The sequence below is a fragment of the Dryas octopetala genome, chromosome 8, assembly GCF_963921425.1.
Source record: "Dryas octopetala chromosome 8, drDryOcto1.1, whole genome shotgun sequence".
Taxonomy (NCBI): Eukaryota; Viridiplantae; Streptophyta; class Magnoliopsida; order Rosales; family Rosaceae; genus Dryas; species Dryas octopetala.
Genome location: NC_141373.1, coordinates 7,672,554 through 7,696,174, shown reverse-complemented (window position 1 = coordinate 7,696,174; position 23,621 = coordinate 7,672,554). Strand labels below are relative to the sequence as shown.

Here is a 23,621-nt window from a genome sequence, read left to right as displayed (position 1 = left end):
CGAATCCGTGTTAAAATTTCGGAACCCCTAAAAAACGAAATTTAAACCCTTGGATATCTCTACTTAATTTTGAATTAAAAAAATAAATATTTTTTAGAGTTTGAATTTACAAACCAGATTATTATAGGAGTTCAAGCCCACGTTGTTTTCTAAAGCCCATTAATTTTCTGTTTCAAGCATTGCATATATGTTTGACGTCTTTTCACGGCTCCCCCCTGCTCTTTATAAGTGGCCACTGTGTGAGAAAATAGCACAGTATCTAGTTAATTGGTAAACCTGAGACAGGAGTTTATGATGAACTTGTCTCCATTCGTTCTCTCTACAAAGTCATCACTGTCTGAAAAGAATAGACATGGCCCCATTTATGCCATTATCTATCCGGCCATCAGTCTCTTCTCCATTTCTCCCTTTATCTAAGGTAAGAACCAAAAATAAAACTCTTCACTGTTTCAATTTATCTGTATAAAAAGACATTTGTAATTGAATTAATTAAACTGATTATCTTGTATTTATGCATGCAGTTTATGTCTGATTTGACAAATTAACATATGGTTGGGGCTGTTGAAACTGAGAGTGCAGCTATTAACAACAATAATAACAACAAGGGCTTTTCAATCTCAAGCCCTCCTTCTGCATCTAGTTATTTCTTTATTAATTTATATATTAAAAAAAAAAGAAATCAATTATTTACTACTTATAATGGTTTTGTATATCAATGTTTGATTGTTTAACTCTTGTTAATGTTTTGGCTTTTCTTTTAGAATGCCCAATTGCGTTTTGTGAGAGTGGTGAGGGCAAGTTTGCAGATTATCAGTAGTTGTAAATGCTATTATCTGACATTGGAGGCAGTTGATGCTGGTGTGGTCAAAGTTTACCAAGCAATTGTTTTTGTACGTACTACTTGGTGGCCCTATACTGTCTCTCGATTTGTTTGGTCTTGTTGTTGATAATGGGAGCTTGTTAAAACTGATTGGTAATTAACAGACAGGGTAGGTAACTATCTTATGCCATGTTACTTTGATTATTATCATTAATTACAAATTTAATTCAGTAACCTGCTCATTGCATATGTGAGTGTGTGTGTGTGTGTGTGTATACTTAAATATCGGCTCCACTGACGTACAAAACCAACATCGTAAGAATTTTGATATAAACTTTCCACTGTTTACTGAAATTTGCTGGCTTGAAACAGGCTTCATATAAATGGAAATTGTGCTTATATATGTTTTACTTCTCTCTCTCTCTCTCTCTCTCTCTCTCTCTCTCTCTCTAGGTCAAGGCCAGGTTTTTTGGGGGAGAAAAAAGCTCGATTAGATACAATCATACAAGAATATACTCTCAAAATTAAGATGGGTTCTGGAGGACTAGGCCTGCCCGTTTCGCCACAGGAGAGTTCAACAAGCGAAATGTATCAACTCATATATAACATTAATTCTGAATTCATATATAAATGCTCTTCTACCTCTAATTCACTAGCCCTTTCTGTTTATTAGCAGTACCTAATTTGTGAAAAGCAGAAGTGTCTTCTTAATTTGTTTTTCTTAGTGTTTAAATGTATGCATGTCTCATTGATTATTCCTTCGTTTATGGATATGCTATTCTTTTCTGTTAAGCCATTTTTAAATTATTATATAGAGCAAATCACCTTTTCTTAGTGTTTGATAAAATGTCTCGAAGGTGATCATTTGCAGTGTTGGATTAAATTAGGACGTGAAATCACCATTTTGCCCCTCTATTTAACGTCTGTTTGTGATATTTTGATGGAATGAACTATGTGGGCAAATTTAAGTTAGTTCGTGAATTAAAATGGCGAAAAAAAATCATGGATCGAACCAAGGCAAAGTGAATAATAAGTGGACTATTTGTGCAAATTCCTCTTATAATATATTTATGTTCCAAGAGTGCATGATTTTGTTGTTTCTTAGAAGAGTTTCTTAATTAGTTATGGTCTTGTTTACATCTAATGGAAATGGCCTGACTTCGATCTCTTGTAGAATGCCCGACTGCAGTTTGTGAGAGTTCTAGGAGATTCCCGGATGCCATGGCATGAGTTTGAGATTCAGCTGCCTTCTGGAGATCGGGTGTCTAAAATTTGTTCTTTGGTTTATTTTATAAAGTTGGAGGCATTTGATGCTGGTGTGGTAAAAGGTTACACAGCAGAGGTTTTGGTTGATTTCACTGACGGCATGTGGTTGGAAGAAATTAATCTTGTCGTTGATAATGAATACACTTTTAAGACTATATCGATCATCACCTACGTAACTACTCATCGTATTTTGGTTTGAATTTAATTCAGTAATGTGATCGTTGTATGCATAGGGTTGCTGGGGAGGGCAGAGGTAGATATATAGCTAGGTTGGGTATGTTATGTATGTAAGATTAATGATGATTAATTTGTCCATTTATTTGCTTCAAACAGACAACTTTTTCGATGAATGATGCTTTAGGGTGGATCATACGATTCATACTCATACGTCGTTACTTATTTATGCATTTTAATTCTGAATTTGAAGTGTTAATATTATGGTTTAATGGAAAAAAATGATTTTGGTCACAGTGTTTTATCCCAAAAACTGGTTTGGTCCCTATGATTTCAAGACTCCGGATTTGGTTCCTTTTTTTTTTTTGCAATCTTAAGACAATTTTAACTATACAAATTTTCAATTTGGGAATTATCCACTTGTTTTCCAAGAATTTTTTTTGGGGATTGATAACGTACCATCTTATGGGTTTTCTAAAACTAATTTTAATTTTTCATTTTAGTATTTATTTGCTAATTAGGAGATTGAGGCTCACATAATTTTTAGGGTTTGAGATTTCTTTTAATTATTTTTTTGGAATTCAAATTTAAGGTTACATACATGATTTTCGGTCATTATTTAGTAAAACTTGCCAGTTTCAAAAAGTTATTAATTTTGATTTGAAAAAAAATTTCATGATAGTGCAAAATGTTATAAGATTGCAAATAATAGAAAAATATGGTCAAATGTGGAGTTTTGAAAGTACATTGACCTAATTTGTTTTTGGAGTAAAACACATACATGGACTAAAATCGTTTTTTTTTTTCCTAATGTATGTGTGAAAGTTATTCTATCAATCACACATACTATTTCATTGCTGCATGCAGCCTCATGGCATAACGTTCTATGACTGTAGAGTCATTTATAACTAAGAGAGGTGAATAAGGAGTTGAAGGCCTTAACTGTATGGGGAAAACTATCATGGATGTCGACTTTGAAAGTCGATCTTCTAAATTGGTCAAAAAAAAAAAAAAAAAGTCGATCTTCTAACTTTGGTAAATGTATTTGATAAATTATCATGGACTATACTCCCTAAGACTGGTGTTTTGTAATTAAAAGTTGGGAGTTTGTGGAAGATCATATCTTATTGACTTATTTCTTCCTTTTTCTTATTCTCATCCTCATCATCATCTGTTAAACCAACAAGATATATTGCTGCTACCTAGCTAGTATATGTGTATATATGTGCGTATATTTTGATGTATATGTATGCATGTTTGTGTATGTATATATGTATGCATAAAGGAAAGCAAGGACAACCCACTTTGACACTAAAATTGCTCATTATGTGTAACAAAAAAGAATTGGTCAATATTTTTAATCTCATACGATGAGAGTACGAAAAGCCTTCTACCACAATCAAATTTGCAGATAACATTACCAAAACCAACAGCTCTAATTTAAGTGCAAATATGAAAATTCTATAAGAACCCCCTTTTTATTTTGGTTCATTAAAAACTAAGTGAAAACATCCATGGGCCTAGAAAACCCCATCATATCTTCAATTAACAAAGTGACGCAGTCTGTATGAGGCTCCAGATTTTCTCCTTAATTAGAGAGGGATATGCATGTACACGACCAACTTGGTCTACCTTCCTCCCCACCAGATCGTTTTATATAGTTCTGTGGTAATTCTCTTTCTAATGAGCATATGCAACAGTTGGAGGCAATTAGCAAAGCCAATCGAGTGTTTTTACAACACAATTAGAAGTAATTATTTGAGCACTTCACTTTTTTATAATATTTAATTTTTTTGTATGAAAAGAATTTGAAAAATTCCCAATGCATAAAAAGAAAGTAATTAACTACTTCCTAAAAAAATCAACATTTGTTTGCTGGTATTGAAGCAGTCCAGCGAAGTGGTGACCATGTATGCCACATTTGTACATATAACTATATAAGGAAACTCATCACTCTCAAATCCAACAATTTGTGGTTACAAATTTCACCACCAACCCCATTTTCCAACGAACCCCGTTAACAAGTCCCTCGTTTGCAAAAGCAGCTAAATCTTGATCCGTCATCGTCATCATCTTCCAAGCACCCTTATCGTTAACACAGTAAAAAAAAATACTATACAGCTAGTCCGGTACGGATAGGCATTCCACATAAACAGAGTAAGGCTGGTCACTGAATACTGAAAGAGATCGAAATGCTTGGAATATTGGCGAAGAGAACAGCTTCGGCTTCAGGATCATGGAAGTCAGTAAGCGCAGCATTGCAAATTAGTGTACTGACAAGGAGGGATTACTGCTTGGGAGTCCTTCCTGATGGAGTTGATCGTAATTCCGAGGCCTTCTCTCGCAACTCAAACGCCATGGACGTGTTAATCTCGGACCTCCAATCCCACATCCAAAAGGTCCCCCTCCTCCTCTCTCTTTCTCGCTCCGCATGCATGTGTTTGTTTATGTCTGTATTGTGCCCAGCAACTGATTTATGTGTGTGTTGGGTTGTGCTGTGTGTGATGAAGGTGCTTGCTGGAGGAGGACCTGTAGCTGTGAAGAGAAACAGGAGCAGGAATAAACTCCTCCCCAGAGAACGCATTGATCGCTTGCTCGACCCTGGTGCTTCTTTCCTCGAGCTTTCTCAGGTTTCTATTCATTTCACTCTCCAATTAATACAGCTTGCCATAAATTACACCAATTTTAGCAAACCATGAGTTGGGTTTTTTTTTATTTTATAAATTTATTAATAAGCTTGCAGGCCATGAACTATATGAAGAATCCTTACCATCTGGGGGGATAATTACTGGAATTGGACCGGTCCATGGACGGCTTTGTATGTTTATGGCCAATGATCCTACTGTTAAGGGGGGGGCTTATTATCCCATCACTGTTAAGAAACAGCTTAGGGCGCAAGAGATTGCCGCTCGATGCAAATTACCGTGCATATATCTTGTTGATAGTGGAGGCGCTTTCCTTCCCAAGCAGGCCCAAGTCTTCCCTGATAGAGAGAATTTTGGTAGGATTTTCTACAATCAAGCTTTAATGTCTGCTCAAGGCATTCCTCAAATTGCGCTGGTATTAGGATTCTGCGCTGCTGGTGGTGCCTATATTCCTGCAATGGCTGATGAGAGTGTTATGGTTAAAGGAAATGGTACCATATTTCTAGCAGGACCCCTGCTTGTGAAGGTTATTTTCTAGCCTTCTGGCGTTCCAAATGGTTCCTGCATGATTTTCATGATTTATTGGGTACACCATCTTGCATTTATTCTATGGAATGTTATAAAAATGTGCCCAAATGTACGTTTGTGAATTGTGTGCACATATATGAATTATGACAAGAAATATTTCAATAGGCTGCTACTGGAGAAGAAGTATCTACAGAGGATTTGGGGGGTGCAAGCGTGCATTGCAAGACATCGGGAGTTTCAGACTATTTTGCTCATGGTATTTTACTTTGTGCCAGTTTATACTTTAAACCTCACATGCACGTATGTGGAGAGAGAGAGAGAGAGAGAGAGAGAGAGAGAGAGAGAGAGAGAGAGAGAGAGAGAGAGAGAGAGATACTATCCATTTGTGATCGTATATGTAATCTCAAGCGTTCTTGTACGTAGATGAACTCCATGGACTTGCTCTTGGGAGGAACATTATTAAGAACTTGCACACGGCTGGGAAACGAGGCTTGAAAAGCGGATTGCAGAACATAAATTCTGAGTATAAGGAACCAATATATGATGTAGAGGAACTTCGCTCCATCGCGCCAACAGACCATAAGCAGCAGTTTGATATTCGATCAGTTATTGCCCGCATTGTTGATGGAAGCGAATTTGATGAATTCAAGAAATTGTTTGGCACTGTGAGGGGATTTTCACCTATTTTAATTTAATTTTTATCATTTTATTTATTTCCTTTTAATCTATGTATTTTGTAATTTCAATAGCGTCTGTGCAGACTCTTGTAACAGGTTTTGGTAGAATCTTTGGACAACCTGTGGGAATTATTGGAAACAACGGGATATTATTCAATGAGTCTGCTCTAAAAGGGGCCCATTTCATTGAATTATGTACTCAAAGAAACATTCCTTTGTTATTCCTCCAAAACATCACTGGATTTATGGTACGTAAACTAATTGTTCTTTCTATTAGGGCGTGGATTGATGGGCAAAAAGCTTTCATATTTTTCTGGTTTGTTGAACAATGACTTTGGATGGGCAAAAAGCTTTCAAAAGAATATTTCTTATAATTTTTTAGCAAATATTATATTTAAGTGTTTTAAAAATCAAAATGATTATATTGTAATCCGATACAACACCAAATATAGGTCAGTTCTAAGTTAGTTCTTGGAATTTCACCTTACGCATTTTATCCAGTAGTGGCAAACTGGCAGTCTCTTCTGAACCACGCGTGTTTTTGTTTATGCATGGGCAGCTTTGTTTTGGTTCAATAACATACAATAGTATGAACATTTGTATGCCATTAAGAATTTTCAATTTTGATGATTTGTCTGTGTCTTCTTCAATGCAGAATTTATGGAGAATAAGTAAATGCCCTTTCATATTTTAATGGTTGAAATTTTAGTTTAGAAGTCAAGTAATGATAAAAATGCGTTTTTCTTGATTTTTTCAACAACTGAAAAGTGGCCATCTGGCATAAAACTAGCATGGAACCATAACAGTTATTCATTTGGTAGGTTGGCTTGAGAGCAGAGGCAAATGGTATAGCAAAAGCTGGAGCAAAAATGGTGATGGCAGTTTCTTGTGCCAAGGTTTGTTCTTATTTCATTGTTAATATATATAGAACTAAGCATCGTAAATTGGCTAATGGCTGTTTCTTCCTTTCCACTATACTAGTTCCACCTGAATTTTCTATGTTAGTCATTTTTTCCCCCTATATGTGCTCACACACATATATATATATATGCTACTTGTTGTGTTCAGTTAAAAAATGTTAATGGTTCATCTTTTATGTTTTAATCATGAATCTCAAATAAAAAGGGGAGAAAAAGGTTGAACTATGATTTAATTATGCAGGTCCCCAAGGTTACTATCATAGTTGGTGGAAGCTTTGGTGCAGGCACTTATGCAATGTGTGGTCGTGCTTATAGTCCTGATTTCTTGTTCCTTTGGCCGAATGCCCGGATATCCGTGATGGGTGGTGCTCAGGTGACCTTTTTCATGCAACAAATCTGTGATTTCTTTTCCTGTATATTTATGAAATAGCTTTCCATTATCTTATTTCCTATCCAATTCATAGATAGCTAGCATAGATCGATCATTTCCTTGAGTTGTATCTCACTAGTAGCTGCTTTAGGTGTGGGTTGACATGTTTTTATTAATTGGTATACTCAGGCTGCTGGTGTGCTTGCTCAACTAGAAAGGAGCAACAAGAAAAAGCAAGGAATTCAGGTAGAATTTGTGTCTGTCTGCGATGAAAGATTTACTTATTTTCAAAAGCACTGTTTTTTAATTTCTCTGCTCTGTGTGCATGTATTTCAGTGGGACAAGGCAGAAGAGGAAAATTTCAAGGCAAAGGTAGTGGAGGCATATGAAAGAGAAGGAAATCCTTATTACTCCACAGCAAGGCTCTGGGATGATGGAATTATCGATCCAGCCGACACAAGAAAGGTCTTAGGCCTCTGCATCTCCGCTTTTATAAACCGTGACCCAGAAGAAACCAAGTACGGTGTATTCAGAATGTAATGTAGTAGTAGAACAACAATAATCTCTATGAAAGAAAACGTTAGCAGCCAGAGTGCTTGCTACATGCTTGTTGATTCAATTGTGTTTTTTTTGAAATGTTGTTGCTCAACACATTTATATCAATCCTCAAAAGAATCCCAACCAACCGCCTTTTAGGTTTTTGGTCCACTACCGCAAGAGTTATGTGCTTTCACAATTCATCAAGAACTTTGAGCCACATAGGTGTTATTGTTTTATATAATAATTTTTCCGGATGATTTATGAAAGAGATAATAATTTTTCTACCACAATCAAATTTGCAGATAATATTAGCAAAACCAACAGCTCTAATTTAAATGCAAATATGAAAATTCCATAAGAACCCCCTTTTTATTTTGGTTCATTAGAAACTAGGTGAAGACATCCATCAGCCTAGAAAACCCCATCATATCTTCAATTAACAAGGTGACGCAGTCTGAATGAGGGTCCAGATTTTCTCCTTAGAAAGGGATATGTACACGACCAACTTGGTCTACCTTCCTCACCACAATATCGTTTTATATAGTTATGTGGTAAGTCTCTTTCTAATGTTATACTTTTCTAATGTGGGATAACTCTCTATATTCTCACACGCTCCTGCACGTGTGATGTCACTTTAAGCCAACACATGAATAACTCATATTGGGTGACGTGGAGCACATGTGGTCACTTTAATGAATTCATTCTATTTCATTCTAATGTCCATTCTAAGTATGCACTTCACTTTCAAAATTATCAAAATAGAGATTTAGGAACATTTTAAAAAATCAAACGATAGGAATTTAAGAACATAGAACACTTTTAAATAGTGTTTGATTTATTAGAACGGAATAAGAAATCTTATGAAAATAGGATAATAATTAAATAGTATTTTGTTAGTATAAATTAAATATTTTTTTATTTGATTGATTTTTTTATAAGATAATTTTTTAAAAGACTTTGAAAGATCGTATTAATTTACTAATCACTTAGTATTTGAGCACTTCACTTTTTTTTTATAAATATTTAATTTTTTGTACGAAAAAAATTAGAAAAATTCCCAATGCATAAAAGTATAAAACGAAAGTAATTACTTACTTCCTAAATAAATCAACATTTGTTTGGTGGTATTGAAGCAGTCCAGCCAAGTGGTGACCATGCCACATTTGTACATATAAGCAAACTCATCACTTTCAAATCCAACAATTTGTAGTCAAATTTCACCACCAACCCCATTTAACCCCATTTTCCAACACACACAATTACGGGTGGACACGGGACCAAGGGGGAAGGACGGGATTGATCTCATCCCGTTTTTAATATCGGAATTTGTATTCGGACGGGATCATTTTTACAGATATTAATATTTTCTTGACATATTTTTGAACCATTGAAATTTCGGTCGATATTGAAATTTAAGTAGAGTAAAAATTATTACTTTCCAAAACATGGGTCAAATTGTATGTGGTTCCTTAAAGTTTTCATATTTCGTAATGTACCCCCGCACTTCTAGAAACGTGCTATCATTGCCCACGACCCCCGTTAACAAGTCCCTCGTTTGCAAAAGCAGCTAAATCTTGATCCGTCATCGTCATCATCTTCCAAGCACCCTTATCGTTAACACAGTAAAAAAAAAATACTATACAGCTAGTCCGGTACGGATAGGCATTCCACATAAACAGAGTAAGGCTGGTCACTGAATACTGAAAGAGATCGAAATGCTTGGAATATTGACGAAGAGAACAGCTTCGGCTTCAGGATCATGGAAGTCAGTGAGCGCAGCACTGCAAATTAATGTACAGACAAGGAGGGATTACTGCTTGGGAGTCCTTCCTGACGGAGTTGATCGCAATTCCGAGGCCTTCTCTCGCAACTCAAACGCCATGGACGTGTTAATCTCCGACCTCCAATCCCACATCCAAAAGGTCCCACCCTCTCTCTCTTTCTCGCTCCGCATGTGTTTGTGTTTATGTCTGTATTGTGCCCAGCAACTGATTTATGGGTGTGTTGGTTGTGCTGTGTGTGATGAAGGTACTTGCTGGAGGAGGACCTGTAGCTGTGAAGAGAAACAGGAGCAGGAATAAACTCCTCCCCAGAGAACGCATTGATCGCTTGCTCGACCCTGGTGCTTCTTTCCTCGAGCTTTCTCAGGTTTCCATTCATTTCATACTCCAATTATACAGCTTGCCATAAATTACATCAATTTTAGCGAACCATGAGTTGGGTTTTGTTGAAGCTCACTAAGTAACAACAATGAACTAAAAACTGAAAACCCCATAAATCATAATGCACTTTTTTCTTTTGGTTTGGAATTAATTGTACCTTATTAGTTTTTTTTTATAAATTTATTAATAAGCTTGCAGGCCATGAACTATATGAAGAATCCTTACCATCTGGTGGGATAATTACTGGAATTGGACCGGTCCATGGACGGCTTTGTATGTTTATGGCCAATGATCCTACTGTTAAGGGGGGAACTTATTATCCCATCACTGTTAAGAAACACCTTAGGGCGCAAGAGATTGCTGCTCGATGCAAATTACCGTGCATATATCTTGTTGATAGCGGAGGCGCTTTCCTTCCCAAGCAGGCCGAAATCTTCCCTGATAGGGAGAATTTTGGTAGGATTTTCTACAATCAAGCTTTAATGTCTGCTCAAGGCATTCCTCAAATTGCGCTGGTGTTAGGATCCTGCACTGCTGGTGGTGCCTATATTCCTGCAATGGCTGATGAGAGTGTTATGGTTAAAGGAAATGGTACCATATTTCTAGCAGGACCCCCACTTGTGAAGGTTATTTTCTAGCCTTCTGGCATTCCAAAAGGCTTTATATGGTTCCTGCATGAGTTTCATGATTTATTTGGTACACCATCTTGCATTTATTCTATGGAATGTTATAAAAATGTGCCCAAATGTTTGTGAATTGTGTGCATATGAGTATGCATGTATGTGTGTGCAAGTAAATAATCTAGATTTCTGACAAGAAATATTCCAATAGGCTGCTACTGGAGAAGAAGTATCCGCAGAGGATTTGGGGGGTGCAAGCGTGCATTGCAAGACATCGGGAGTTTCAGACTATTTTGCTCAAGGTATTTTACTTTGTGCCAGTTTATACTTTAAACCTCACATGCATTTCAGACTATCATCTTGGTCTGCTTACTTTAGGCTCTCTTTACATGTAATTTGACATGTGAGTTGATGGAAAGTTTTTTATTAGTTATAACGTGCAAATTTGAAAGTACTAACACAACATATAAGAAACTGTAGTCAGTGAAAGTTAAGGATTATCTGACCATCAGTTTGGTTACAAGTTTGTATAAGGTCTTTAGAGAAGGTATTATCTCGTGATTGAGGGGGAGTTTGTCCGTTATGATTTACAATTCCAAAGGTGCATTCTTTAAGGATAGACATATTCTATAGTTGGTGAAAATCTCAAATGAAGTGGTCGAGGAGTATCAAATGAGGAATAAAGGAGTGGTCTTTAGAAAGTGCACAATTTGAATCTTTCCTTTACTTCATGTCATGTGTTTATTTTTCATAATCTTTTAAAATTATTCTTCTGTGCACGTATGTGGAGAGAGAGAGAGAGAGAGTGATACCATCCATTTGTGATCATATTTGTAATCTCAAGCGTTCTTGTAGATGAACTCCATGGACTTGCTCTTGGGAGGAACATTATTAAGAACTTGCACATGGCTGGGAAACGAGGCTTGAAAAGCGGATTGCAGAACATAAATTCTGAATATAAGGAACCAATATATGATGTAGAGGAACTTCGCTCCATCGCACCAACAGACCATAAGCAGCAGTTTGATATTCGATCAGTTATTGCCCGCATTGTTGATGGAAGCGAATTTGATGAATTCAAGAAATTGTATGGCACTGTGAGGGGATTTTTACCAATTTTAATTTAATTTTTATCATTTTATTTATTCCCTTTTAATCTATGAAGTTTGTAATTTCAATAGCGTCTGTGCAGACTCTTGTAACAGGTTTTGGTAGAATCTTTGGACAGCCTGTGGGAATTATTGGAAACAACGGGATATTATTCAATGAGTCTGCTCTAAAAGGGGCCCATTTCATTGAATTATGTACTCAAAGAAACATTCCTTTGGTATTCCTTCAAAACATCACTGGATTTATGGTACGTAAACTAGTTGTCCTTTTCTATTACTCTGTTACTGAAGAAGCTATCAACATCACTGTGTCAGTCAGGATGCTATTCTGAACAGGGGTGACCTTTGAACTTATATTATAATCTGCTTTACTTATCCAGTCGATTCTAGAATAAGGAAGCTATGCATATCAATAGTTTTCTGATTGAGAATAGGATAATTATATAATCATTAGATCCTTTGAAAGGTTGCCTGAGCTTTATGCTGGAAGCTATTTAAATATCTTTTAACTTAAATAGTTTGAACATAAAAGGTCAATACAAGAGGAGAAATGTAGTAAAAAGGAAATAAAATGGATTCAATCGCTCAGTTCTAAGTTAGTCCTTGGGATTTCACCTTACACATTTTATCCAGTAGTGGCAAACTGGCAGTCCCTTCTGAACCACGTTTTTGTTTATGCATGGGCAGCTTTGTTTTGGTTCAATAACATACAATAGTATGAACATTTATATGCCATTAAGAATTTTCAATTTTGATGATTTGTCTTTGTCTTCTTCAATGCAGAATTTATGGAGAATAAGTAAATGCCCTTTAATATTTTAATGGTTGAAATTTTAGTTTAGAAGTCAAGTAATGATAAAAATGCGCTTTTCTTTATTTTTCCAACAACTGAAAAGTGGCCATCTGGCATAAAACTAGCATGGAACCATAACAGTTATTCATTTGGTAGGTTGGCTTGAGAGCAGAGGCAAATGGTATAGCAAAAGCTGGAGCAAAAATGGTGATGGCAGTTTCTTGTGCCAAGGTTTGTTCTTATTTCATTGTTAATATATATAGAACTAAGCATCTTAAATTGACTAATGGCTGTTTCTTCCTTTCCACTATACTAGTTCCACCTGAATTTTCTATGTTGGTCATTTTTTCCCCCTATATGTGCTCACACACACACACACATATGTATATATATGCTACTTATATTTTTAGCTTAAACTGCCTTTCCATTTCTTTAGATGAATATAATATTTTTTAGTAATAACTAATAACCTATGCTTATATATATATGCTACTTATAAATTTAGCTTAAACTGCCTTTCCATTTCTTTACATGAATATAATATTTTTTAGTAATAACTAATAACCTTTGCTCACAGTGGCATATTTTCTTTCAAGTTACTTGTTGTGTTCAGTTAAAAAACGTTAATGGTTCATCTTTTATGTTTTAATCATGAATCTCAAATAAAAAGGGGAGAAAAAGGTTGAACTATGATTTACTAATGCAGGTCCCCAAGGTTACTATCATAGTTGGTGGAAGCTTTGGTGCTGGCAATTATGCAATGTGTGGTCGTGCTTATAGTCCTGATTTCATGTTCCTTTGGCCGAATGCCCGGATATCCGTGATGGGTGGTGCTCAGGTGACCTTTTTCATGCAACATATCTGTGATTTCTTTTCCTGTATATTTACGAAATAGCTTTCCATTATCTTCCGGACTTTGGATATCATACCATATCTTATTTCCGATCCAATTCGTAGCCAGCATAGATCCATTTCCTTGAGTTCTATCTCACTAGCAGCTGGTTTAAGTGTGGGTTGACATGTTTTTATTCGTATACTCAGGCTGCTGGTGTGCTTGCTCAAATAGAAAGGAGCAACAAGAAAAAGCAAGGAATTCAGGTAGAATTTGTGTCTGTCTGTGATGAAAGATTACTTATTTTCAAAAGCACTGTGTTTTAATTTCTCTGTCCTCTGTGCATGTATTGCAGTGGAACAAGGAAGAAGAGGAAGAATTCAAGGCAAAGGTAGTGGAGGCATATGAGAGAGAAGGAAATTCGTATTACTCCACAGCAAGGCTCTGGGATGATGGAATTATCGATCCAGCCGACACAAGAAAGGTCTTAGGCCTCTGCATCTCCGCTTCTATAAACCGTGACCCAGAAGAAACCAAGTACGGTGTATTCAGAATGTAATGTAGTAGTAGTACAATAATAAATCTCTATGAAAGAAAACGTTAGCAGCCAGAGTGCTTGCTGCTTGTTGATTCAAATGTGCTTCTTGAAATGTTGTTGCTCAAGACAATTATATCAATCTATCTGTCAAAAGAATCCCAACCAACCGCCTTTTTTGGTTTTTAGTTCACTACCACAAGAGTTATGAGCTTTCACAATTCATCAAGAACTTTGATCCACATGGGGTGCTATTATTATATATAATAATTTTTTATCGGGATGATTTATGAAAGTGATAAAAATAATTACATTCAAAATGACAATTTGATTAAAGATTTTGTCAAATATCATGTCAATTTATAGCATAGAAAATGTAAAGCAATATCATTTAGAGTGGAAAGTGTGGTGAGCCTTGATTATATAAATAGATGACGATGCATAAGCATGCAAGAGCGCCCGTGGCCTAATGGATAAGGCGTTTGACTTCTAATCAAACGATTGTGGGTTCGAATCCCACCGGGCGTGCATTATATTTTTGGCGCACGTTTTTTTAACAAAAATCATTCAATCAATCAAATTGTCAAAAAATGGTGTGGTGGGTCCCACGCTCGTCCTATTTTGGACCAATCACTGTCATCAGATCATCATAAAAAACAACACTCCCCATTTCCGTCTTTGTTCCGTAACCATTTTTGTGTCCTCTGTCTCTCTCCGTCTCTCTGCTCTGCTCTGCTCAGCTACCATGGCTACCTCCACATTTCACTGCTCAACTCCATTATGCTCCCGCTCCCTTCAAAACCCTTTGCTCTCCCACCATTCTCAGCTAAACCCTAATACCCCCAATCCCGTTCTCTCCTTCCCCTTCAGCTCGCAACCCAAAAGGTTTGGGCTTCAGCTCCCAAATGCTCCTCCTCGCCCCCTCAAGATCCTCTCCATGCGCGAATCCAAAGGTACTTCTGCTCCTCATCCTCCTCTGTTATTCCTCCATGTTCATAGATCTAACCCATTTGATCTTGGCTTTTCACTTCTCATTTGATCTATGATTGGTTGATTAATTATCTGTTTACAAGTTATTTGTGTGGCTGCAAAGTGTTTTTTTTTTTTTTTTTTTGTAGTCTGGGAATAATAAATAATTCGTTTGCTTCTTCTCTATGCCCCGATTTTTAGTTTCCTCAAGGCATCTTACCATTTGGGTATCCTGCAATTGGGCCCCAAAACTTACCTTTGATGCTTAAATTGATCACTCTCTAATGGTAAGATATGGGTTTATGGTGATTGCATAGATATAAAAATATAGATTACTTGTTGGTAGTAACAAGTTTTATATAGCTTAGATTGATGTAAGAGCAGTTCCCTGTTGATTTTTTCTTGTCTTAAGATTACCCTCATAGAGATTGGTGTCTTTGTAGATTTGCTACTTGCTTTGCATTAATAACTTAGATTAGTGGGATATACAATTATTATTGTATTATGAGCTTTTGGTCTTTCAGAACTGATCAATGGGTGGAATCTGAATATGTTATTCTTTCCCCACCTATGCTATCCTTTATTAGCTTATTGCTTAGTGACTTAGTCCTTTGCCATAGAATATTGACTGTACGATAGCATTCTTTAACCATATTATGTTGTGTATGTGCAGCTCCAGCAGTTACCAGGGACTCATGGGAGAAGTCTGTTATCAACAGTGAAACCCCTGTCCTCGTTGAGTTTTATGCCAGCTGGTGTGGGCCATGTAGGATGGTCCATCGGGTGATTGATGAAATTGCGGTTGAATATGCTGGGAAGCTTCAGTGCTTTGTACTCAACACAGATATTGATTTGCAGGTTGCTGAGGACTATGAAATTAAGGCTGTACCGGTAGTGTTGCTGTTTAAGAATGGGAAAAAATGTGACACTGTGGTTGGTACCATGCCAAAGGAGTTCTATGTTGCTGCCATTGAGAGGGTCCTGAAATCGTAACCATTGTCCGGTGTGTGCCAAAAGAGTTAACAAGATAGTTAATTTTTACCCCAACGTGTTATTTGGAAGGATTCTTATCACTTCAATCCTCAAATGGGACTATATAGGTTGTACATATCTTAGACATATGCCAGCTTTGTTACCAGCATAGGATTTAATATCATCATTTTCTGGCTTCTCTTCATTGGCATAGTCGTATTTTTCACCCTTTTTCGGTTAAGGCATTGGTTGAAACTAGTGAGACATTTATGTAACTAAATGTATTGTTGATTGTTCATCCCAGTTGATTGGCATGAACAGTGTTTTGTGATTTTAATGCAGAGTTAAGGATTCATTTGGAGCAAAAACAGTGTTAATTTTCTTATTTCTTCTTCAATGTGGCAGAATTCTGTGTTTATTTTCTCCTGTGGGGTCCTGGAGTTTGTAGCAAATCCACTTGCAGATTTCATTCAATATTGACAGTTATATTAATACATGTAAGTGGCCATGCTGCACAACGTCAGCATTAGAAAAAAGCTTATCTCCCAAGAACACTGTTTTTCTGTCTACTGTTACATACTAGCTGGTGATGCATGTTGTAGGAAACAAAGGAAATATTGTTGTGTAGCTTTTAGAGTGATTTCTGAACTGCTTATCTTGATTCATGAGAATTCACGAGAAGTCTATTGTACCTCTCCAGCCAAACAAGGATATTGAAACCCTGATGAGTTGTCCCTCTTACTCGTTGGCCTCTGTTTAGCATGATTTAAACTCATCATGACATCACTGCCCTCAAATTTGGAGGAAGGGAACTGTGTTTCCCTCAGTGGAAGGAAAAGGTCCAGTAATGTCTGTCATCTTCAAGTAAGGAGGTTAATAGTTAACCAAGCAGGTCCCTCCTCTTACCTAGACAACCCAACATTATTGCTCCTCCCTTACTCTCAGTTACTGCCTCCAATAGTCAAATGCATCAAACTCGAAAATGACCATGTAAGATTACAAGCAGCTTCACCACCTTCAATGAGAGGTAATCTGCACATGGTTGATGGTTGTGCCAAATCCAGCATGAGCTTGCAAAGCAAGTTTCTGATGACCGCGCTAGCCCCTTGTTCCCATACCCGCGTCCAACTGCTCCATCTGCATTTAGTTTGTATAGCCCTAAAGATGAACTCTCCATTTTAAAACCTGCCTCTTATATACCTTTCTTTTAGTGATCAGGGCCTCAAACTCCATGTGGTATCTGCAACCCTACTGCCATCTCTTGTGATCATCAGATCATGGTCTCTGGCTCTGTCCCCATGGAGAACTGAATCCTCATGAACCAAAATTCCAAATGAACCACCCAAATCTGACAAAAAAAATACGAACCACCCTATAAATGTAAATAGTTCCATCTCCTTTGTGGTTGAAACAAGCGTCACATGCCAATTTCATGGAACTCCGCTTGAAGAAATCATCCATTCTATCTAAAAAAGAAGAAATCAAATACCAGGTATAACTACGATGTACATGTATACTTACATAGAAATGATGATGTTGATAATTAAAAGGTGGCATCATTCTTGAATTAGTTGATTTTACGAGAATATCTTAAATGAGAAACTAAAAATTAGACAATTTAGATTACTCTACATTACGAAAATATTAGTGTGAGATCGGAACACCACCTCGTTCTAGAAATTCACCAAAATTATGGCACACAATCATTAATGTAGTATGTTGAGCCTAGAATTTATCATTTAGGCATGAGTTATTATTTGAGTGAATTTGTAACACTTTTGTTAGCATGCCAACTCCTGTTACTATTTCAAAGAAAATCTTCTCCACTTTATCGGGTGATTTTAACAATAGTATCCATTGTCCCTTTCTTTTCTTAAAAAAAGATATACCTCTTAATCTCATATATGTATAAATATGATATATTTATCTGGGGAAGGTCCTTCAAATGTGGTATACACCATTTTAGCCATAATGATGTATGACTTGGGGACTCACTCCGTATTGTAGTTGGGTGATCGAAGTCACATATTTTCTAGCTCTTCATTCAATGATCGCTCATGTAAAAAATTAAATAAATTGAAAATCATTAAGTCATTTAATTGTAATCAAATAAAGAGACGAACATAGTGATTTCGGTAAACACTTGCAATGATGAGTATTTAATCCAAATGGTTAAACGATTTCCGATTCGTCCAATTTTTTGCATGGATGATCCTTAAATAGAGACTTAGAAATTAAACGGCTCCGATCATAAAATTACAATGTAGAGTAAATCTCACAAACATACTTCTTTATGGCTAAAATGAGATATACCTCATTTGAAGCTCCCTCGTTATTTGGGTCCCCTTTTATAAGAGGGATCGCTTAAGAAGTAAAGGGATCGTGTTGTTAGTATTAACCTGCGATGTGGTCCAATGATTCGAATCGTCTAAGTTTTAGATTTTTCTTCAAGAATATCTTTGCAAAAAATTAACAAAATCATAACTTGTTTAACTATTTGATTATCATTACAATTCTTTTAGTGTTTATCGAAAACATTGTGTTTGTATATTCTTTTGATCATAGTTAGATGATTAAATGGTTTACGTTTTGATTGATTTTTTGTAAGAATGATATTTGAATGGTGACTTGGCAAATAGACAATTCCAATCCTTAAATTCGATTTAAGGGTTTGGCCATTATGTCATCTTTTTCAACTCTCATCTAAGGGATCATTTTTATATGTTTCTCAATATTATCCTTAGGAAAGGAACAAAGATAAGTAAACATGTACCAAAAAGAGAAGAAAGCAAAGTAGCATTTTTCGAAATGATGGGGTATTGGCATTGCCTATTTATATGTTTCTCAATCTTATCCTTAGGAAAGGAACAAAGAAAAGTAAACATGTACCAAAAAGAAAAGAAAGCAAAGTATCATTTTTCGAAATGATGGGGTATTGGCATTGCCATTTGCCATTAAAGGGCATGATCTAGGCCGTCCATTCCATATAGACTATAGAGCACTGCATTTTTCATATGTTCAATTCCAAATTTCGCAAGTAAAAATCTTTGACATAACAGAAAAAAGGTGCCGCATGTCGGTTTCAAAATACGCGTGAGAAAGAAAGAATTTACAAACAAAACAAAAACACACACACACAAAACACCAAACGAGCTATAAGCCTCAAACTCCAAGCCTGTATATATCTGTTTATTCTTCAAGCACTCGAAACTCGCACAGAAAATTTCACACTCTCTCTGGGCTTCAACTCCAAAGCCCAAATCTACAGTCTTCTCAAAATCAAAAGTAGGCACGAGTTTCAGTCAATCCTACTCCTATTCCGAATCAACTCAAATAAATCTCAGTTTTTCTTTTCCAGATAAATCCCCAAGTTTCTTCTCTACCTAACCAATTTTTGTTTTTTCTTTCTTTTTTGGGTTCCAATTTTTGTGGGTTTTTTATTCAATTGCAGATTTCGCTATGGTAACTATCGAATCGCTTACCCTTTGCTTGGGCTTTAGGATCGAAGTTTCTTGACTTTTGGGGAAGGGACCGTGCTTTCAAGAGGAGCTGCAGCCAAAATATGAGGTACCCTTTTCTTCTTTTTTATTTTTAAAAACCTTAAATTGTATTCTTGGTGTTAGATTTCCTATGATGATTTTAATCGGATTATCAAGTTGAGATTGATTTTGGGATTGTGATTGCTTCTGCCTCGTGGCTTTTTTGGTTCGAAGCTTTTGATTTAACAAATCTTGCGTTATGGGTTGGGTAATTAGAGGTTTGGCACAAAGACACAAATTTAGCAAGTATTTTATGTTCATTTGAGTTCTGTAAGATTATCAGCTAGTAAACAGAGTCCTTTTGTATGGTGGATAGTTGATTGAAGTTGATTGATTGCAATTAAGAATTGCAATCTCCTGGTAGAAATTGGCCACCTTAGACCAAATTTGCCAAAATTTCTGTTTTATTCTTAGAGAATCAAATGCTACTAATCAAGGACTCGAGCCAAGCATGCACCCTTTTTAGCCACTTGGTTGTTGAATTTTCAGATTCATTTTCACAGGTATAATTGTGTAAAAGGTTTTGAACACCTTGATAACTTCAGTACATTTTCAAATTCCTCCTTTTCATAAATATTTTGTTCCCTGTGGCTTTTTTTAACTCAAGCCAAAATGCTACTTGCTACTTGTTTTGGAATTCCAGTTCAACAAACCAGTTTGGTTTAATTGGAAACTTGATCCTCACCATGCGATTATACCTAATTTCTGTGGGGATGCCAGGGTTATACCTAATTTCTGTGGCATCTAGATCATAACCAAGTCCTCTTTAAGTTTTTTTTTTTTTTTTTGGGTGCTTAACTTTTGTGACTATTAGCGGTATAAAATTCCAGTTAAGCAAACCAATTTGGTACAACTTCAAAAATAAATTTTCTCTGCTTCTAAAGTATTAAGATTATCTATACTTTGGGATACAACTTTTTCTTTCAGCTTGTTGTTTATAATTCTTTTGAGGAACATTCGTATTCTTTTTCTTCTTTTTGCCTAAGCAGGAACCTTTGAGCTTTGAATTCTGATGGCTTTCCCAAATACATCAACATCAATAGTGCCTTTAGAACCCTCGGAGCAAAGAGTAGCACACATGACAGATTCAAACACAAACATGCTTCAAGCTCCAATGAACCAGCCAAGCCGAAGCTTCTCTGATGGTCCTGTGGCTATCCTTTGGGATATTGAGAACTGCCCTGTCCCAAGTGATGTCCGTCCTGAAGATGTAGCTGGTAATATTAGAATGGCTTTGCAGGTGCATCCTATAATTAAAGGAGCTGTTATGATGTTTTCTGCTTATGGGGACTTTAATGCCTTCCCCAGGCGACTCCGCGAGGGATGCCAGAGAACTGGTGTTAAACTCATTGATGTTCCAAATGGAAGAAAAGATGCTGCCGACAAGGCTATCTTGGTTGATATGTTCTTATTTGCCCTTGACAATCCTCCACCTTCTTCCATCATGCTGATCTCTGGGGATGTTGATTTTGCTCCAGCACTCCATATACTTGGGCAGCGTGGTTATACTGTGATCCTCGTAATCCCTTCTGGAGTGGGTGTTTCATCTGCTCTCAGCAATGCTGGTAAGTTTGTGTGGGACTGGCCTAGTGTGGCTCGTGGGGAAGGCTTTGTGCCTGCCGCTAAGGTTTTAATGTATCCTCGTGGGGGACAGGCTGATTTTGCTGGGTATTTCATGGGTTGCCATATCAATGATAATATGGATAGCCAAAATGAAGAAGAAGCTATTTTATATAGGGGGGTCTCGCAAAGCTATTACAACTCAAGAGATTTTTCAATATCTGAGTACAACAGTAGTTCCTTAGTGATGCCTAGCTGTTCTACTACTTTGAGGTCATACAGTCTCCCATCTGGTCTCAGTGAAGTTTCTGCTGGACCTATTACTTCTGGTGATCAAAATGAATATTCTTGGTGGGTTCAGCCAGGGGACCTAAATGGTCTGAAGGGACAGCTTATAAAGTTGCTTGAACTTTCGGGAGGCTGCCTGCCTCTTACCCGAGTTCCTGCCGAGTATCAGAAACTTTTTGGAAGGCCTCTTTATGTGTCAGAGTATGGTGCATTCAAGCTTGTTACTCTGTTCAAGAAGCTGGGTGACACAATGGCTGTAGAAGGAAAAGGGCACAAGAAATTTGTCTATCTCCGAAACTGGAGAACAGGCCCAAGTGCACCACCTTTGGTTTTAACAAAAAAGGATAATAAGAAAGGGAAGGGGACTCAGGAAGAGTGTATGGATATTAGTACAGGTAATGGCTCATCAGATGAGTTCTCAGAGGAGGAAAGGGTTGTTGTAGAAGAACACGACGAGAGGAGCCAAGGAAAGACCAATCTGGGAACATCAGGGAAATGTGAAATTGATGACCACAGTCTTGAGGATTTCAAATATGAGCTGCAAGAGATTCTTGTCAGCTACTCTTGTCGGATTTTCTTGGGTTGTTTTGAAGCCATCTACCAGCAAAGGTACAAAAAACCCCTGGATTATCGCAAGTTTGGTTTTGACCAGCTGGAGGAGCTGTTTGAGAAGGTGACAGATGTGGTGGTGTTGCTTGAAGAGCCAGTTAGCAAGAGGAAGTTCCTAGCTGCAAGTGGTGGCTAGAAAAATCAGGTTGAAGCTGTTTCTAGTAATCTTCTGATATTTTCAACTTATGTGTAGGCCAAAGGGCTGAGGGGTATGCTTACCGTAGCCCAGTCTCCGTTTTAAATTTTTTTTTTTTTTTTTTTTTTAACACATTCATAAAGGAAAAGCATGACAGTAGAGGCTGGGAGCACGTTTTTTTCTGTTCCATGTGCCCTGCTTGGATTTCAAGTTTAACATTGAAATTTCCATGCAAGACTCATGCCCAGTCATTGTAACTGATCGACTTCTAATGGAAGATCTACTTGTAAATTTACTCTTCGTTTTTGTGTTGGATTAATAATAAAACAGAATTAGCTTTACTCTTCTATTTTTCTATATTCTTCTCATGAACATAAGTTACATAACCGAGATTTGCTAAATTGGAAGTTTCATTAAATTAAATCAAATACCATAACTCAAAACTCACAACATTATTTGGATATTTAGGCCTCGTTTGGAGTATAAGATAAGATTTGATAGAATAAATAGTTAAATTTATGTGTATTCAAGAAAGAATATGAAGGGTGTTTTCGAACTTGAAAGAAGATGGATTATTTAATCTCACTATTTTTTAGGGGATTGAAAATGACAAGTCTTCATTCATTAGTCCATTTTAATATATCTTATTATTTCAAGTTAGAAATTTCTTCCTTAAATACACATAAATTTAGTCATTTATCATATCCAATCGTAATTTATCATATCCAATCGTATTATATGCACCAAACGAAGTCTTAATCTTTATAATTATGAGTAATATGGGGAAAAAAGAAATTACATAGAAGAAGTAGGGTCAAAAATCAATTATAAAATAATGGGGTCCAAACAACCCCACTCTTCTGTTATATATTTTCTATTTCTTTGTTTTTGATGCATTTCTTAAGATAAATTGTTTTTAATGCATTTCTTTGTTTTTGAAATGGCTAAATGATTATTGATTTGGCTGATCTTTTATAAATAAACAATGAAAGGTTAAATAATAGACAATTCCAATCATTAGAACACATGTTGGGATTAGGATGGACTCATCAATATTATTATATAAAGGGAGAACTTCAATATATGGTGTATTGATACTTAATTAATAGCAATTTTTATGTAAAACAAATTGAATATTGATTTGGTAATGCCCAAAATGGAACTGAATCGATTAAAAATCCAGTCCTATATATATTTATGCAAGAATAACAAAATGACACCTATATTTTTATATTTTATCATATAACAATTTTTTTAATTTTAAAACATAATCTATATCTTAGAATACCAAATTAGCTCATATTCTGTTATAGATAAGTTTTCTCTTTATGCAAACATACTCATTTTTTACGCTGCCTGGTGCATCTAAACTTAACCCAATTGTTAAATGGCGATCACTAAACTGGTTTTTTTTTTTTTTTTTTTCTTTTTAATACATCCTTTTGGGACATGAATAAATACTGTCAGATGACTTATTTATCTGGTTTGGCCATAGGAAATAACTTGAATTAATGTGGAATTCTATATACATAAAAACATTTCTTTTAGGTATGAAAT

General features: G+C 36.2%; 4 protein-coding genes and 1 non-coding gene across 6 annotated transcripts; all 5 read left to right on the top strand.

Moving 5' to 3' along the window:
• Window positions 1-4,329: 4,329 nt before the first annotated feature.
• Window positions 4,330-7,940, top strand: LOC147276746 (methylcrotonoyl-CoA carboxylase beta chain, mitochondrial-like). Its single transcript, XM_086255064.1, has 10 exons — window positions 4,330-4,659; window positions 4,771-4,890; window positions 4,997-5,431; window positions 5,599-5,689; window positions 5,857-6,098; window positions 6,194-6,358; window positions 6,932-7,006; window positions 7,272-7,403; window positions 7,590-7,646; window positions 7,737-7,940. Exons 1-10 carry the CDS (start codon window positions 4,453-4,455, stop codon window positions 7,938-7,940), a joined length of 1,728 nt encoding a protein of 575 aa, XP_086111190.1. The 5' UTR covers window positions 4,330-4,452.
• A 1,603-nt stretch (window positions 7,941-9,543) lies between these two features.
• LOC147276745 (methylcrotonoyl-CoA carboxylase beta chain, mitochondrial-like) lies at window positions 9,544-14,165 on the top strand. The gene is made up of 10 exons (XM_086254343.1): window positions 9,544-9,862; window positions 9,969-10,088; window positions 10,294-10,728; window positions 10,934-11,024; window positions 11,578-11,819; window positions 11,915-12,079; window positions 12,781-12,855; window positions 13,331-13,462; window positions 13,666-13,722; window positions 13,812-14,165. The coding sequence occupies exons 1-10, from the start codon at window positions 9,656-9,658 to the stop codon at window positions 14,013-14,015; spliced, it is 1,728 nt and encodes a 575-aa protein (XP_086110469.1). The 5' UTR covers window positions 9,544-9,655; the 3' UTR covers window positions 14,016-14,165.
• A 281-nt stretch (window positions 14,166-14,446) lies between these two features.
• Window positions 14,447-14,519, top strand: TRNAR-UCU (transfer RNA arginine (anticodon UCU)). Its single transcript has one exon. It is a non-coding gene; the product is annotated as a tRNA-Arg (tRNA).
• Window positions 14,520-14,688: 169 nt separating this feature from the next.
• Window positions 14,689-16,313, top strand: ATHM3 (Thioredoxin superfamily protein). Its single transcript, XM_086254648.1, has 2 exons — window positions 14,689-14,944; window positions 15,634-16,313. The coding sequence occupies exons 1-2, from the start codon at window positions 14,737-14,739 to the stop codon at window positions 15,951-15,953; spliced, it is 528 nt and encodes a 175-aa protein (XP_086110774.1). The 5' UTR covers window positions 14,689-14,736; the 3' UTR covers window positions 15,954-16,313.
• A 2,768-nt stretch (window positions 16,314-19,081) lies between these two features.
• On the top strand, window positions 19,082-22,395 carry LOC147276742 (Putative endonuclease or glycosyl hydrolase). 2 transcript variants are annotated; one of them, XM_086254016.1, is made up of 3 exons: window positions 19,082-19,217; window positions 19,384-19,499; window positions 20,461-22,395. In XM_086254016.1, the coding sequence occupies exon 3, from the start codon at window positions 20,484-20,486 to the stop codon at window positions 22,062-22,064; it is 1,581 nt and encodes a 526-aa protein (XP_086110142.1). In that variant the 5' UTR covers window positions 19,082-19,217; window positions 19,384-19,499; window positions 20,461-20,483; the 3' UTR covers window positions 22,065-22,395. The 2 variants fall into 2 exon arrangements, with proteins under 2 accessions (XP_086110142.1, XP_086110141.1); XM_086254015.1 differs by having other exon boundaries at window positions 19,119-19,499.
• The last annotated feature ends 1,226 nt before the right edge of the window (window positions 22,396-23,621 follow it).